We start from the raw sequence: 18090 nt of genomic DNA, 5'->3' as shown, positions 1-18090 counted from the left end.
ATTTTTTTATAGTTCCCCTTTCTAAAATTAAATGCTACCGTGGTGGGCTGCTTTGAAGTCCCCCTCTCCCTCACAGGGATGTTACATTGTATTATGTTGTGGTCATTATTACCAACTATATTCACTATACTCCGCTATATTCACCTCTTGGACCAGATTCTTGGACCACATATTTAGGACTAAATCAAGAATTGCCTTTCCTCTTGTGGGTTCCAGAACTAGCTGATCCAAGAAGCAGTCATTTAAGGTGTCAAGAAATTTTCTCTCTGCATCCCATCCTGAGGTGGCATGTACTCAGTCAATAGGGGATAGTTGAAATCCCCCATTATTACTGAGTTTTTTTATTTGTATAGACTCTCTAATCTCCCTGAGCATTTCACAGTCACTATCACCATCCTGGTCAGGTGATTGGTAGTATATCCCTAATGCTATCTTCTTATTATTCAAGCAAGGAGTTACTATCCATAGAGATTCTATGGTACAGTTTGGTTCATTTAAGATTTTTACTTAATTTAGTATACGCCTTCTTTCACATACAGTGTCATTGCCCCACCTATTTTGTACTTCTGATATATTTTGTACTCTGGTATTACTGTGTCCCTGTAATGGGGCTCTCTACTCACCACCGGACTGGTGCCTTCTGCTGGTTGTCTGGAGATTAATTCCAGGCCGACGTCCATGTCTGCGGTCTGTGCACCATTTCTGTCTCGCCACAGTTCCTGTAGAGATTTCTGTAGCCATCAGAAACCGTAGCGTCGTCTTCGTGGCTTAGCCCTCCAGCTAAGTCACAATCTGTGTTTCCCCCCTTTCCGGGGGAGGTTTTGCTCCTTAGTAGTCTGGCCACTTTCCCATTGGCAACTGCGGTCTCTCATCCCACCACTTCCTCGGGGGCACCTGCAGTCACTTATCCTGCCACTTCCGTGGTGAATAGGTGGGTGGGAGAGGGATCCGGGCCTGCCCACTACTCCAGATCTTGGCCTTCTGCTGCATCCCAAGTTCCTCCTCCTGCTGCTATCTCCCTGGGCCACTACAACCAACACAAACCGATTCTAAAGACTGAAAGGAAGTGCAGTGCAGCTTCCCTTCTGTAGCAGAAGGCTGAGGAATCTAAAGATTCCCCTCCCTTCCCCATTCATGCATTTTCATGTAAAATGGACCAGTTAATTTTGGGGTGTACCTTAAATATCCTCCCATTAAAGCTCCAGAAACCTGAGGTTGGTTCTAGTACATACAGTTGTGTAAAAATTTAAGATTTTTAACCCTGTGCACAGTCTTTGACACAGCACATACCCTTTCAGCCAAGGGAGACTCTCACCCTCCACACCAGCTAGGGAGTGACCTTCATCAGTCAGGGGAGACCTGTCCACCTTAAGACACCAAGCCACCCTATTCCCAACTGACTATCCACCACACCTCACTGAGAAACTGCTTCTCATCTGACCCACTACTCTAGAACTAGTGACTTAAGAAGAATCCCATTGCAGTTGCTGCTCTTAGGAGCAGCTGCCAGGTGGAGGAGCTACAGCAATTTGCTGGGAAGTGGGGAGCAGAGTTGGGTGAGAGGAGGTGGGTCAGAGGGCAGGAGGTGGAAGGAGTGATGAAGTGAGGGACAGGGTGGATAGCATTGTGCTCATGATGTGTATCTGACCCAGAAAATTTCCTGATGGGGTTGGGAGGCTCCCATTCTCAGCCACTTTCTGAACTGTGCCTGCCTGGGAGCTTAAACCTCCTGATTTGGAGAGCTCAAGAGATGCTCTTGATTCCATCTCAGTGATTGGGAATACTTGAGGCAGGATACTTTATGGTCATGAATGCTAGCCATAGAGACCCAATTGGGAGGGATCTAGCTATACAGACATAGCCTAGAATATACTTCCCCTCCACCAAATCTATCCTTAGCCAGAGATTTGGAGCTATGGCTAGAACTGCACTGGGCAGGCTCTAGCCAGCTCTCCCAAGGCTCAAAGGCCTGCAAGCACTAACCCAGGAGCCACAGGAAGAACCCAGGGCCCCAGGCACTCCCTCCTTCCCCCACCTCAGTCAGGGAGCAAGGAGCAGGAGTAACTAGGGTTTTGCACCAGCCAGTAAATAGCAGCCACAGCTGATACCAGGAAGTGGAGCAGCCAGATCCACCTCCTATCCCACGGCAAGCAGTAGCTAGCATCAAGTGCTAGTGACTTAGAGGCAGAGTCTCAAGAAGAAGTCTCCAGAATCACCTGGACACCAACCCAAGGAGATGTCAGAGGTAGCCAGGAACATTTGTTTTTCATGTGATTCATTTGTTTCTAAAACTCATTCCAGGCTGCAGCCTTGATAAACTTAAATTATGGACATATAGTCATTTATGTATATTCACAAAATATGCATTTTAGGACACCAGGTCATTTGAGTAATATTTCCAAACTTCTGAACCTTCAGTCTTAACAGGTATGATGTATGACTGACCTAGGCAGCAAATATTTGAGGAAGACCCTTGTTAAAATGTTATCAACATATCATTGGGTGGCTTACTTTTTTGTTAGTGGGCTGTTTTTCCTTTTATTTATGTCCCAAAACAGTTTTAAATAGAATAACATACACATACTTAGAGGATGAACATAAGAATTACTTTGACTGTAGGACTTGTATATATTTGAAAGTGGTGTTGTGACATGGAAAATGTAATTTGTTTTTCTCTACTGGTGACACTGACTCGGTTTTCACCTTAATGTTGAAAGCAAAATGTTTGTGTGCTGTGAAATTAAGTTAGCTGAAAGTAACAGTGCAATTACGGTGGTGAGCGTGCTACTCACTCAGCTTATAACTTTGTGTCACTTTACAGAGTAGAAATAAGGTATAAAAGAGCCCTACATCAGTAGGGTTAAATGTGCATGTTAGAATGTATTCAATCAGTTGTACGGTGTGAGGTTGTGAATATTACATTCTCTGGATAATGAGCTAGAATTGTGCAATTGACTGGTGTAGGGCCCAGAACAATGTAAATTTTGCCACCTTTCCACTGTCTACCCACTTTACATATATTACAACTTTTTATCTTGTAAGCAGCTATTTTATGAATATTGTTCGACTATGGAGTTAAAATAGTCTATTAAGCTAAATGTTATTTTACCTAATTAAATATTTATCTCTGTAAAGAATTAAACTCTGAATCAATTTCTGTAGAGTTACAATGGAGTAGAGTGGACGAAACTGCCCTGGTAGTCATTTAGGAAAGATGTATGTCTATTAAAATATTCCTCTAACCTGGCTTCCTTTCTTTTGTTGAGTTCTCTGCTGTATGTGAAGAAAACATAATTTGTGGTTAGTTGCAATTCACAATAAAATTATAGATATCACAAAAATTGTATATGTTAGAGGCAGCTGTAAGTACCCTTCAGAATTGCCTATGTGTTTGTTTGTTTTTTATTATTGTTCAAGAGATACTTTATCAAATAAGCCAGTGGCATGGAGATTGAAAGGCCTTTGACTACTAGAGGCCTTTCTGTGCATCCATTTCCCTCACCAAGCATTGTGTCTGCTGAAGGATAGCCTACTGCTGCTACCTGCTAATGGAGTTGCTGTTTTAGTGCAAGTAGGAGGGATCTTTGCTCTGGTTCTGAACTTCCTAGATTAAAGCTTCACAGATGACCCATGCAGAGGGTCTTCATATGTGCGTTCTCTTGCATTTTAAGCTACAGTTTTTCTTGTTGGTTATTTTCCCAGACCTGAAGATGAGCTCTATGTAAGCTCGAAAGCTTGTCTCTCTCACCAACGGAGGTTGGTCCAACAGAAGATATTATCTCCCTCACCTTGTCTCTCATTTTATTTTTGGAAAGAGGAAAAAAGAGAGAACCTGAATTCCACCAAAATACAAATGTCTTGTGAGGAAGAGGACGGGGCAATGGGCTGCACCTCTTAAACAACTTTTCAGATAAGCCAGAGAGACTCTTGATATTCCCGCACCCCCTTATTCTCTTAGCTTCTTTTCTTCCCATGTCAGGGCTCCTCTTCATATGCAAGGAATGCAGGTTACCAGCCCAACCACCTGCAATTACATATTTTTGATTTCCATGTGAGGAGCTGCCTTGAGCCCATCCTAAGAAAAGGTGAGACCTAGCTGGCTAGTGTACTGGGGCTGGAGCCACAGGTTAGCAGTAGGGTGGATTGATTTAAATCAAGGCAATTTAAATCACCAAGAGAAAATTATTGATTTAAATAGTTTCCCACTGATACTTCTTCACATATTTCTTAAACAATGGTGCAAATCTGATCACTAAAGCATGTTAATTTACAACACAATACAGCATTTTACGACATCTAGCAGGGTATAATTTGTGCAATTTTTAAGATAACTTGATTTTTATTAATTTAGGAAATAGTACATAATATTCATTACCTGTGTCAAGCTGCAGATGCAGCAGCAGCAGTACATTAGAAATGGTAAGAACTAAATCACAAATGCAAACATAATAGCACTTATATTTTATTAAACTAAATCTTAACTGTTACATAAATGTTTCACATTTGCAATTGCAGCAGTCTCCTGAGTTGCCAGCTGATGGCTTTCCTTAAACTTTTTTTTTTCAATTTTCAAATTGTATTAACTCTTAATAGACAAGTCATCGCAATACTAAACATACGCTGTCCTTAAAACTTCTACAACTAGCTCTCATCTTCCTCGCTCTCACTGTCATTTTTATTCATAGACCGAAACAGAAATACGAGTTTTCCTCCTTTTTCAACTCCGTCGATTTCTTAGTTTTGAGTGAATAATACCAACGATGAAAATATTCTCTCTGTGCCTGCAGAGGAAGCTACTGCTGTGAAAAGTTGGCTTAGCAACTGAAGGAACTCTGTTTCAAGGTGCCCAGCTAATGATTTCCACCAGTTTAGGGGAGTGACTTTGTTGAAAACATTATCAGTAAACATGTACTGTTCAAATGGTTCCACTCCAGCCCTGAAATTTATTATGACTGGCATAACTGAGGAATGATTCTGAGATGCCCATGCCATGGCAGCAGCATCTTCTTCAGAAGTTAGGCATCTACCTTTATATCTGGGGGTTGAGAATGTTTGCAAGAAAATGAGTCAGTGCTTGATCCATTCGCTTCTTTGTTGCCTGCAGTTTAACTGTCTGGTGAGGTATTTCTTTCTTCAATGTTTCTTGAAGTGCCTTCCAAATTTCGACAGCATCAGCAATGCAGCAATAATTTCTCTGAAGTTTGTTAAGGCTATGGATGTAGGCTTTAGTATACTGAGCATATCCTCTACATTCCTCTTTAATCCAATTTTAGATACTTTGGATGAGATACTTCCATCCATTTTATCATGGTTTTCTTCACAAAGTTTTATGAGAATAGGCCAGTTCTTAATAAATGGTTCTAAACAATCAACCCCAGAATTCCATCGAACATCTTGAGGGAGAATTAATTTGGATCTGTTGCAGGGTCGGTTGAAGAGAGAGAGAGATTGAGCCGGGTGGAGTGATAAGGAGCATTTATTCGGTTACAGCTTCTAGTCCACTCGTTTTCCTCTGCCTCGTGACCAACAAAGTGTGCCCCGTGTTCACTACTTGACAACTTTTTATCTAAAATAATATGTAAATACACACACTTCTACAATGCCCCATAAAATCCCTATTTGGTGATATAAAGAGTTATAAAATGAATATTAATGGATAGGGGAGGCATATAATTATACCCGCCCTGTTTGTTATATCCCACGAAACTTGCGTAGCATATACATTTATCTTAACAGCAGGAATGACCATGAAGTCCCTTAACAAACTAGCAACAAGGGAAGAACTAGGGGGAGAGATCCCGAGCCTTCCCTAACAGACATGCTGTCTGGGGAAGAAGAGATAACACCCTTTTACCACATTCTTTGTCCAGGTGGTGAGGGGAGGAATGAAAGAGAGAACATAGCCCACTCATATTATGCCCTTGTTACCATGGTACCTATCGGGTAGATCTGCCGAGCTCCAGCCACTGCTAGAAAGTTGCTCTGATATGCTCCCTCATTCCCTAACTTCAAGGCTAGAAAGTTGCTGTGGTTTGTACATGATTATTGCTTGTGTAGTATGGTCTTTTTAGCCCAAGTCAGGGGTCCCGCGGAGGACAATTTGTGTCCAAAGTCTGAACCCAACTCCCAGCCCCCCAGGAATGTGGCCCAGTGCTCACATCCTTTGTTCCCGCGCCCACAGGATCTTCCTGCTCTCTTCAGTGAAGCTGAAGCAAAATGGTTGTTACGGAAGTATTTTGCGACTTCAACAACATTTTCTTTTATTCCTGGAGAGGACGTACTTAAGTCTTTGGTTAAAAGATGCATTAAATGGGCACTGCAGCCATATGTTATTAAGGATCATCCTTCCGTTTCTTCTTCTAAGTATTTTCTCATCTTTGCCACATTTGTAGCATTGTCTGTGACAAAACTGTGCATGTGACAGTTGAATTTTTGTTCACAGTTTATTACAGCTTTCACTGCCACTTCTTTTAAATATTCTGTTGTGTGGGCATTTCCCAATGTATCTATTGTTTCTGAAAGATATGCAACCCCATCTTCTGTTGACACACAGGCACATATTACTAAATCATTGAGTACAGTCCTCCACCCATCAAGGCTTAAACTGGCAAATTTCCCCTCAGTATTTCTTGCACACTGTTCAAGGTCCTTCTCATGCACTGTGTCTAAACCTTCCGCCAATGTCTGCTCTACCAGGTGGAGTGTAGCCTGGTCGTAAGGACTCAACCATGTCAATGAAGTGTTTGTTGTTAATGTGAAAAGGAAAATTTGTGGCATAAATAAACAGCAATCTTTTCATCTTGTTGGTATCTTGATGGTATTTGCTGGTCCTTACTACAGACCCATTCCTAGTGGTGGTTTTTACTGGATGATTGAAATCTTTTGCATGCTACTGATACTTTGTTGTCTGAAATACGTTTAGTTGCAGCACTGCTGCTAAAAGTACCGACGGATGACTTTGAAGTTGTTGCAGGTAGACAGTTACAGTCAAAGTCTCTTATGCTTAAATGGAATCCTGAAACAAAATTAAAAAATGATTCTGAATACTCATTCTTCTCAGTTCTTCTCACTCTATTCAGTTAATCATTTACATTTTTTTCAGCGAGGATGCAGATCCGATTCCAAATTACCAAAAAAGCTAAGACTGACTGCACTTAGAGTGCACTTAATTTTGGAGTAAGCCCCATAGAACTCACTGGCACTTCAGTTTTTTGAGAAAACAATTATAGGATGGGGTTCCCTTGAGAAAGTTGAGTTATACTGAAGTAAAATAGGGAATAGACTTATGTCATCACCATTATGATCTGTGGCCATGATGTTCCAAAATAAGGGGCATGTATTATGTATTATAAAATAAGAAAATGTCACCAAGTGGCAACTGGCAACTCTATATTTCTCTTACTGCAGCTTTCTTTATGGTATAGTTGGGTGATTAATTAGCTAACTAGGTTTAGAACCTAACAAGCCATAAGGATTAGCTAAGCTAAACTTTTTTTTCTAGCAACATCCAACATAACAAACTGCTTGGGAATTTACTTGTTAAATCACACTTATAGTAAAAAGGCATAGAGAGAGAGTCTTGAAGAACGATGCATTGCAAAGTGGATTATTTAAATTACTAACCAGTTGATCCACATTGTTCTTCAGACGTATCCACATCATTTTCTCCCAATAAGTAGTTTTCATTATGATGTTTCATCCTTACAACTTAGGCCCTGCATCTCCTTCTTTCACTGCTTACACTTGACATGTTTTTCTTTTTTACCCAGGGAAGGAATTTTTTCAAAATATTCCCGGATAGGGTCTCTCTTATGCCCAGAAGCCATGACAGTTTTTCTGTGGCACAAGTGTGGGGAAATATAGGAAGCTGTGTGTGTACTGAATAATGTCTTCCCTTTTTATTTCCAGTCCACTCCACTGTTCCTTTCTACTCTGCCTCCATCCTTTGTCTCTCTGTCTTTAAGACAGTGTCTTAACTAACTCCTCTGTCTTGCTTGGCCCAGTTCCATCACCACATAAGCACAGAACAATAACAATCCTATCCAGCCTGTGTCTTTCTTTGCACTTTAGTCTGCTGAGAAACAGAAACAAACAGAAACTGAAATCCCAAAACTTTCAAGAAACAAGAACTGGTAGTTAGGCTGGACAGAGTAGAGCCATTGATTCATTTTTATGAGACTGTAAGTGTAGGTTTAGCATGTTTGTGATGAGATTTAATTGTAACTGTCTTTTTTTAAACGAGAGAGAAATTTAGTACTTTATTGCTGATTTAAAAAAAAATCCTATTTAAATGTAAAAAATCTGATTTTTTAAATTTTTTTTCCCCCATTGATTTTTATCCACCCTGGTTGGCGGTTAGTAAGTAGCAGAGAGGAAAAAGTTGATCACAACTACATCAGCAGCTAGAGAGGCACTTCTCTGCAACAGGACTATAGCCATCCTCTACTGCCCATGTTCCCCACAACAATGGCCAAGCATAACAATACCACTGATCATTTCCAAAAATCTAGGATGGACTCTGACAAACTGGGACTGTTGGTAGTTCTGCCTTTTATTTTATTCCTTACGTTTTGACAACACTCCTTCTTTTAGAAGAAAGTCAGCTTCTTTTAAAATGAACTGACCTAAAAAAGCAAACATCTCAGGCTTACATTATAATAGTTTGTCAAATCCAAAAAGATTTCCTTTAGCTCGTTAGAGATCACTGTGGGCTGTTTACTTACAGTAAGTGGGTATGTGGCTGAATTTTAGCTTGACTGTGTATAAGATTGGTTCAAAAGTAAAATAACGTATGGCATACTCTTATACCTATGGCCATGGTTCCACAGTTGCGCCTGAACCAGATTTATGTTTGAAGCTTTATTCGCTTTACCCTTTCCACGGCAACCTTGATGTTATGTGATTTTATAAGTATATATCCCTTTTTGTTGTTTTATTTCATTCATTCTATCTTAAAGGTGTATATCTCTCTCTAAATATCCTTAAGCTACTAAATGTTACCGGGGACCAGTTCAATTAATAAAAAAAGTACTGCACCAGATGGTATAAGCCATGATATGCACTTGAAAAGATGTTGAACAGCTGAATAACAACTCTAAAATGCTAACAGATTAGATCTCTGGGAAAACAAATCCCATTGTATTTTTCAGACTGTTTATAATTACTATTGCTCATTGAACCTACTTTAGCTTTTAAGTGGAAATAGAGTAAGTGTTTCTCAGCAGCCTTACTCAACTTTTTTTAAGCCTAAAGCCTCTTAGCCTTTGTTTAAAGAAATGAGAAAATATATAGAGCTAAATGAAATCTGTGGGTTCTGGGACCAACCCAGATCCTGTAGGGGTTCCCAGTCGAACACCCTTCTGGTTTGCTTTCTCCAGTAAAACTGCCCCCTCGTGGCCCCATCCTATTCCCCTGAGATGTTCCTTCTCTTCTCCCAGGTGTCTTCAAAGGATGCCCTCTTTTTTCTCTTCTTGGTGGGGAGACCTGCACCATGTAGGGCTACTGCTTTGCCTCTCATCAGTAGGTGGTTCTCATCCTCCCCTCATTGCAGCTGGCTTTTTAAATGATCTGAGGGGGATAGATAACTTCTTATAGGATTGCAAGGGTCCTTGGGATCCAAAAGTAATACAGAAGAACTACTTTTTCATAAAGGGGTAAGAAAAATCAATGCATTACTTATTTTAATTTTAAAATGTTGCTATTGGTTTAGTGCAGAGAATTTGTTCACTTCTTACCAACCCTTATCTTCTGTGAATAGCAGTTGAAATACTAGATAAACTTTGATCTTTATGCCTCTCCAATGTGTATAGTTGACTCTCTAGTGTCTTTGTTCATAAAGACAATAAATAACTGTGGAGTCATAAACTAGCTCATTTCATAACAAGTTAAATATAACTTAAATTGAACTTTTCCAGTGTAAACGAAGTGTGCACCTCCCACATCTTACTAGACACAATTTGCTTCTCTTGGGGTGCTTGTCAGCTATAGATTTTTAATGTTACAGAAATTGTAACTGCCTTTTCTTTCCCCAGAGCTGCTCTTACATTAGTAGTCTGTCTTGTGTCTACATAGCCAGCTTTTGCATTCTGGCTGCCACAATAGGTTAGTCTCTCTAGATTTGTATTAGCAAATAAAAGATTTTTTTTGCAATAGTTCTTCAAATATACAGGATCCTCTTTTAATCTTTACCTTCAACTAAACCAGTATGTTACACTGACACAAATATTAAGGGCTATGTTGCAGAATAGTGATGTAGTCAGTGCACACTTCTAAAGGTGGTGCCAGAGGAGTTTATAGTCCATATCCATCTTCATTATAAGTGTAAATTATTAATAATTTAGAATGTTGAAATGAAATCATTATAAATGATTAAAATGGATGCCAAATTTCCTGTGGAAGGTATGGTAAATGGTAGTCTGTCAATATATCCTTCGCTCCCTACAATTTTTTTTTAAGCAATTAACCTTTATTACCAGTAATTACTCATATATTAGTATTGGTAGGTTTGTGCTGAAGAAGAGACTTCCATGATAGCATACCTCTCAGTGTCATTCATTAGCCATTCTCTTGATTACCTGATCAGGAAACTTGCATTTAATATTTCAGCTCTGAAATGCTGTCTTTCTCTGGTGTTTGTTTAAATATCCCTGATTTGTTAAGAATAAATATCCTTTCGATGTGGTGGTGGCAATGAATGAGTGGTTTCAGTCTAATTTTGTTGACCTCACAGCTGGTACCCTTACTGAAAGTCTTTTACCAAGAAGTCGAGGGTCAAGATGGCTTTCACTGCAGTCCCATGTTGCCCCTGTTTTGTGGATAAGCAGAGAATTTCAATTTCCAGAGCAGCAAACTTGGCAACTTTCACAAATTCTAAAAACTACTTGTAAAACATTGATGTGGGATATATCAGATAAAAATCATCAAATATTTAGGGATGAAAATATTTTTGTAGTTATAAAGCAGTCATTGATTCTTTTCTGCAAGTAAAACAGGGCATACTGCATTTAAAGCTTACATATAGTATTTGTTATAAACTGTCTTTTTGTATAATTGTGATAAGCTATTCTAAATACTGTAATAGAGATGTTGTGATAAATTAGAAGCTTTATTACCCAAAATAAAGGAAAAAGACATTTCTATTTTCACCTGAGCTTTTTAGGTCTGTACAGTGTTTGCCTTTCAGATCTTGCACTAATCAGTTATAGAGTTAATCAGCATTTTAACTATTGTTGTCTTGAAAATAGTTTCTACTTTAAAAGTGATTTAGACTTTGACTTAAATTGTATCTATCTGTGTTAGAGCCCTTTGGAAATAAAATGATATTGTATTCACACAAATATGATAGAAAATAACAAACTGGCAGCAATTATAATTTTTAGGTTTTTGCATGAATGTTTTTCATTAGTCATCAAAAAAAAAATCCCTGAACAATTATGGCCCCATAATTAGAAAGTTGTCTGTTCTGTGTTGTATGCACACATGCTGTCTACCTTTCCTTGAATCCTCTGCTTCTACCCCAACTTTTTTTTCCCACCCTTGTGTTCCAGCCAGTTGTGGATGGCAACTTCTCCCTACTGTTCTCCTTTAATAGTCACACTAGCAGCTTTGTCATCTGCTCTATTGACCCTGTTTTAACCAACTGCCCAAATAGGTTTTGTCTAGTATAGCAAGAGTGGCAGCTGTTTGAGCAGCAACAGAGGTAGGGTTTATTTAACTGAATCTTATAAGTTAGTAGTTACATAGCACCTATCTATTATGAGATTAATTTGCATGTGATTCATTTCTATGTAGCATCCTTCATCCATTATATCACAAAACCCTTTCACCGGGAGAGTACATCCTGTGCTAAAGTTGGAAGCTTTGTTTCAAGGAGCTTAAGTGACTCAGAAGGAGGAGGAAGTTAGGATATTTTTCCTGTTAGGCTATAGTGCAAATGAACAAGCAATTCCCCAACAGTGTAAAGTTTAGAGAAAGCCAAGCTAGGAGGAGTAGAGTGAGTGGGCAGGGGAGTAGGTGGCTATGAGAACATGGAAGTAAGGTGAAACCAGTTAACGAAGAATTAGGCAATTCTGAATGGGAATCAAATGTGATCCAGGATGTTGATGATCTGATGTAAGATAAATTACAACAAGATTTTAGGATGGGGATGGTTTTAAGGTGTTTTTATCAGAATCTGTAATTACTCACTTTCCAGATCTGTAGGGGTTCATAACTACTCCTTATGTACATGCTTCACACAGTTGGCCTCATACCAGTACATGAGAAACAGTCCAAAGAAGGATTGTATCTTTGGCTTTCTTCTGTTTGTGGCCCCAAGTCTTTTATTTTTTAATATTAATTTAAATGAGGAACATTTAAGACATACAGTAGTTTCCCAATTTTTTTTTTCAGATTTTTTTCCCCCTAGGTAATCTCTTAATCATGAGTCACACCTGCTGTCTGGGTTATTCACCACAGGCAGGTCTCTTCTTTGTGATAGGCTTCCTTATCAGGACATAAAATCCAGGGCCTATATAATTGTATGTTGTGGGCACAGTTCTCCATGTGGTGTATCTAGGTCTATGCTGCCCGAAGTTACTGTCTCTGTAGACTCTTCCTGTGCTGTTCAGACTTTCTTCTGCTCAAGGCAAATCTTCCTCCTGTCAGTGCTGCCTCAGATCAGCTAAGGTTTATCCTTTCAGATTTGGTTGGGGGGAAAATAACTGTGGTATGAAAGGCAATACAATGAAAAGGTGGCTTGATGCCCGCACAGAGCTTGTTTGCCTGAACTGACTCTGGGATTTTTTTTACATGCTGAAAGTTGGTGTTACAGAGCCAAATGCAGCAAAATTGCTGGAATAGTTGGCAACCCTTTGCTACCCCCACCACAAGTTCTCAAACTTTTTGTTTTGTTCTAACAGCCTTGATCACCTTGCACAATTCCCTCTATATTTTCCACCCTCAGAGGTCCTCCTTTATGCAGCCCTTAAAGGGGTGCAGGAGTCACACTTCTTAGGGTTGCACATGTGTAGGATGGATGACTTAATTCAAAGTCTTTGTGAAACAGAATTTAAAAATAAAGTTATGGTCACAGTCTAAGTAGGAGTTGCCCTTCGTGCAGTGATTCACATCTTACCTTATTACCAAGACAGCTAAAACAAGGAGATGTCAACCTCTCTTCATTTAAATCTTTTTAATAGAACATTTTAAATCAGCAAGGTAATAAATAAATTCTGCTTAACACCACAATGACATATACTGCAAATATCTCTTGAAAATAAGGCTTTATTTATTGCATAAATTTTGCCCAGTGATGATAATGCCATCCTACTTTCCAATATTAACTTTAAAAAAGTAATGGGGGGGAACCCTTAAAAAGTGGTGGGATCGGGGGCTATTTGAATAAAATGTTTTTGGTAATGATTCTACCTTTGTGTGTGGAAAAGGTGTGACACACTAACTTTTTGTCTGGAGAATATACCAGAGTACTGAATTTCAAATAGCATACAACCGAGTCCGCATTTGTTTAGATTTGAAATTTGAGCACTATTTATTAAACTAGTAATTTTGGCAATGCTGCTTATACATACATAGTTCCAATAAAATAACTGAATCACAGAGTCCTGTATTTGGACATAATTAGAACTAAAGTTGGTGAAAGGAAGGGCATTCTTGATGAAATTTCAGGTAACTTCATACCTGTGAAACATTGAAACAGTGTGTGGGTTTTTTTTTTAAATTAAATCATTCAAGAGCAAAAAGCCACTTTCATGCCACATTTCATGCTCACCAAATTTTGATTAGCCGCTTATCTTTGATATTTTCCTTTTGTTGGCAGCAACAGAGTGAGAAAATCATATAGGTATTTAGAAGCACATTGTGTGGAGAGGATGCTTTAGATGTACATGATGATGGAGGGGAAACGTAAGAGGTTTGGGATACTTTACTTCGCATATTGATTTTATATTAATTGTACAGAATATAGGAAGTATGTTAGTGGAGTATAGGAAACAGTAATACAGTCACACCCCAAAAGCCCTCCAGCATGCTGGTGCCTCATCAAAAAGAAGAGTTTCAGTGCAAATGCCAAAAAGTTGTACCTATGGTACAAAGACAGCAGCGTCAGCAATGGATGGTCCTCAAAGCCTACCTCCCTGTCAGGGCTCCTTTTCACTGTTTTTAATGTGCAGCTGAAGCATGCAGAGAAAATACACTCTACACAGTTGCAGGATTGAAGATGAATAAATGAACTGTTAATCAAATATTAAAAAGAAGCAGCAGAAAATAGCTGGGGATTGCCACAGGATGCCACAGCTATATAAAATTTAGAGATGGAATGAGGCAAGATGATTTTGGATTTGTAATCTGTAGAAATATGGAGTATTTTATATGGACTACTTTAAATAAAGCAAATATTGACTACATAAAAAGCACCTGTCTTAAGCATTGAGTGCCCTTAACAAATTCTTAAAAATACAGTTCATATATAAATATTTTGCATTTTCAGAGTTTTCCCTGTTTATTTCAGTTAGTTAATCTCCTTTCCCCTTTAAATAATTCTTGCCCTGCGTTTAAAACTACAAGGGTAATAATGTAAAAAATGTAAAGTATTCGTCGATATTACCATATAATAACTCTACAATACTTACAAAAACAAACAGCAATTTTATAAGAGCAAAACATATAGAGTAGTTTAGCTACACAGCCAGAGCTTTACAAAAACAGCATAGAGAAGCATTTAGTAAACCAGCTCCAACAGTAGAAAAATATATATATAACTAAGAATTTGGGGAAAATGTGATTGCTTATCTCAATTACCCAAACCTGTGCAGGCTTCTGTAGCCCTGTATCCCCACACAAGTCCACCTACTCACAAAAAGGCCTGTGGCAATTTGTCCTCCTGCCCCACTCACCTTGATGTCATCTTTGAGGACTGGGAAGAGAGCTCCGTTGCTCTGCTACCATCATTTGGCCCCCGTTGGAGCTAGATGTTGTTTCTTCTCTCCCACAGTTTTACAGAATAAGCCCAAAGGGCTCTAATCCTATGGAGTATATATGGTAGGTTTAATCAGGGAAGAAATACCATGTGACAGAACCCAAACCATCAATCTTTACAACTCAAAAATATACCACGAAAAAGCTGTATTGAAATTTTCACTGACATCCAGATAATAGATGGGAATAGGGGGACTGTACCTAATTTTTAATTGGGGATGATAAAATATTTAGCAGGTTGCATTTTTGCAGACTCCACAAACTCAAAAAGAGCAGATATGCAGTGTTTTTAGTTTCCCTATGCATTTAAATTTAGAATTTTTCAAGTCAGTTTGCCCTGTTTCATTTATACTGTTACGTGGTTCTGGGATGTGTTAAACAAACGTGTAATGCATTAAAATCAGTCTGATATTTTCTTTGTTATGAACCAGTTGAGTTGTGGCAGTCTCACTTTATTATATGGTCTGTAGACACCAACTGGTCTTTGTGATGGGCTCTTCTGCTGCCCCGCTGCATATCATTAATCAGAACTAAATAAGAGTAATTCAGCATATGCTGTCTGGTTCAAAAGCAATGTTTTAAAATCCGTTTCCTTGATTTTGTTTTTTAGTAATGCTTTGGATTTAAAAAAAAATCTAATTTACTGCTAACCATTTATGCTGTTTGCTCATCTTTTTCTATTTTATAGTTGGCTTGCACAATGAGGAAACTAGTCAGTTTCCTTTCTGGCAGTCATAGAAGCATAATGATGTAATTCAGTGTTTCTTAACCTTTTAAGTAGCAAGTACCCCCAACTTCTGAAAATTTTAATAAGGACCCCAACACTCAATTTTCCACAGGATTTTATATTTACAGACTAATGTGAGCCATATGTTGGAAGAAGGACTGAGTATATAAGGCCGTGATATGACAGATGTCAGATCTAGTGTGGGTGGGGTTACCACCTTTACACCAGAGGTGCACAACTCAAGTATGTACCTGGGCTAGAGGTGATGTTAGCCAAAGCTAGGAGGCTTTGAGCGGCATGCCAGTGCTGGGGAATATAAAGCGCTGTGCCAATTTTTTTGCCATAGATTTGAGTGGAGAAAGGGGTAAGAGAGAGACAGGAAAAGAGGGTAACTGGTAAAATCTGGGGCTGTCATAGTTGTCAATTTCACTGTTCAACTAGAGCAGTGAAATTGACATGTTTTCTGGGCAGTGGGCTTTGAGCCAGGGAGGGGGGCTGCCACCTGGGCAAGTTGCAGGTGGCTACTGCCTGGCTGCCAGCCTGCGAAGTGGGCGACTGCCATCCAATCCGAGCTGGGGTAGAGGAGGCTTCCATGCTGACTTGGACCCAGGGACGTGGGCAGGCGGCTGCTGCCTGTCTTCAAGCCGGGGTGCTGGAGGCTGTCCCTTGGCTCTGAGCCGGGGCGTGGGTGGTTACCACCCAGCTGTGAGCTCAGCTCATGAGATGCAGGAGGCTGATGCCATGCTCCCACCTGGGAGCTGGGATCCGGTGGGAAGCAGGGGGCTGCTGCCCGCCTTTCCCCGAAGCTAGCGGCTGCTACCTGCCTCCCAACTGGGAGCTGTGACTTGGCGGGAAGCGGGGGGCTGCCACCCTCCTTCCCCAGAAGTTGGCAGCTGCCGCTCACCTCTCCTTCACTCTGTTTTTCCCCGGGTACCCTCTGCCTGTGTCTTGCGTACCCCCAGGGGTACGCGTACCACAGGTTGAGAAACTATGATGTAATGTTTAAGCTGGAAACAATGCAAGGAAATATTTTATTAAAAACCCTGCTTTTATTGGAATTTACAATCCTGGAAATATTTCTGATCATGTTAGCCTAAAAATTTGGCCTGAATTGATCTCTGTGTCCCTTTAAAGGTGTTGCAAGTAAAATTTATTACCACTCCCCCACTCCTGCAAATGCCTATGCAATTGCTTAACTTTATGCACGAATAGTCATTGGCTTCATGGCACTGCTTAGTTATATAAAGTTAAGTAGTGCCCATGTTTGGTTATGGTTACAAGGTAGTAAAAAATAATTTTTTACAAATACCAAGATGCAATTAAGGAGAAGGTCCCATCTTCTCCCTTACTTTAATAGATGTAGGAATTTAATATTTATCTCTTATAATCATCAGTGATGGGGTATCAGTGGATTTGCAGTACTTGAGATGAAAAATGTGTGAGTGAAGGAATGCATTTATCTTTGTTGGCATCGTCTGTTCTATTGACAAAAGGCACAGATGTGAAATTTGTCTCAATAATTAGATTTTTAATTAGTCTATCATCATAAGATTGACAAGTCATTGTTCTTCATTGCATGTGATTTGGAGTTAGAAAGTTCATGTAAACACAAATATTTTTAATCGTTGACTGACAATTCTGATGTGTATATATATGTGGTATATGTATAATAAAAAGCAGTGTGACACAAGGTATTACATGTAGAAAACAAGCTGCAACGTAGAATTTTAATCCTAGACTACACTAGTGACAGAACATTGACTAAAGTACTGTGAATTGGTATGTAGGTCTTTGTGCTAACTGAATGGCACATGTATTGCAAGCTGGATAATTATCAGTAATATATTATCTTCTGCAGTTATATGGGAAATGACTCTTCTTGTCATTCTCCAGTATGTGCCTGATCTAGATTCCTTGCATACCCAAAACTCATATTGAAACATATGGTTTTGGTTGTGAATGGGGTGCTGAATGAGTGCAGGAGTGGGCTCTACAAGTAATAACTAAGTATGCTTGTTTAGAGTTTGTACTGTTTTTTGGTTTTAAGTTACTATTTTTTTTTCCTCTACAGCTGTCGGACAAGTAACCGAAAGAGCCTGATAGGCAATGGGCAGTCTCCAGCTCTGCCTCGGCCTCATTCACCTCTTTCAGCTCACGCAGGTAAACCACCTAACGTTACGTATGCCATTACTTGTACTGTATTAATGCCTTGAATTCTTTAGGAGAAACACATCATCTAGTCCACTACACTTCTGCAGTGTAACTTTCTCTCTCCATTGTTTGTGATAACTAAGGCTTGAAAATAATCATGATGAGAGCCCTAATTACTCTATTTGGAGCTACTAAACTATGGTGATAGGCACCCTGGAAATAGCTTACATGGATAACAT

The 18090-nt window shown here is 39.4% G+C and overlaps 1 protein-coding gene across 4 annotated transcripts in view; it reads left to right on the top strand.

Moving 5' to 3' along the window:
• MAST4 (microtubule associated serine/threonine kinase family member 4) overlaps window positions 1-18090 on the top strand; it is a 414690-nt gene that overhangs the window by 307492 nt on the left and 89108 nt on the right. For all 4 annotated transcript variants that reach the window (XM_067569128.1, XM_067569127.1, XM_067569130.1 and 1 more), the window contains one exon: window positions 17772-17860. In XM_067569128.1, the coding sequence (XP_067425229.1) occupies window positions 17772-17860 (89 nt within the window). The remainder of the gene's footprint in view (window positions 1-17771; window positions 17861-18090) is intronic.

The sequence above is a fragment of the Emydura macquarii genome, unplaced genomic scaffold, assembly GCF_026122565.2.
Source record: "Emydura macquarii macquarii isolate MOO-44397 ecotype Brisbane River unplaced genomic scaffold, CSIRO-AGI_Emac_v2 contig_2897, whole genome shotgun sequence".
Classification (NCBI taxonomy): domain Eukaryota; kingdom Metazoa; phylum Chordata; order Testudines; family Chelidae; genus Emydura; species Emydura macquarii.
The sequence above is the reverse complement of the archived record's forward strand: the minus strand, read 5'-3'. Positions and strand labels throughout refer to the sequence as shown.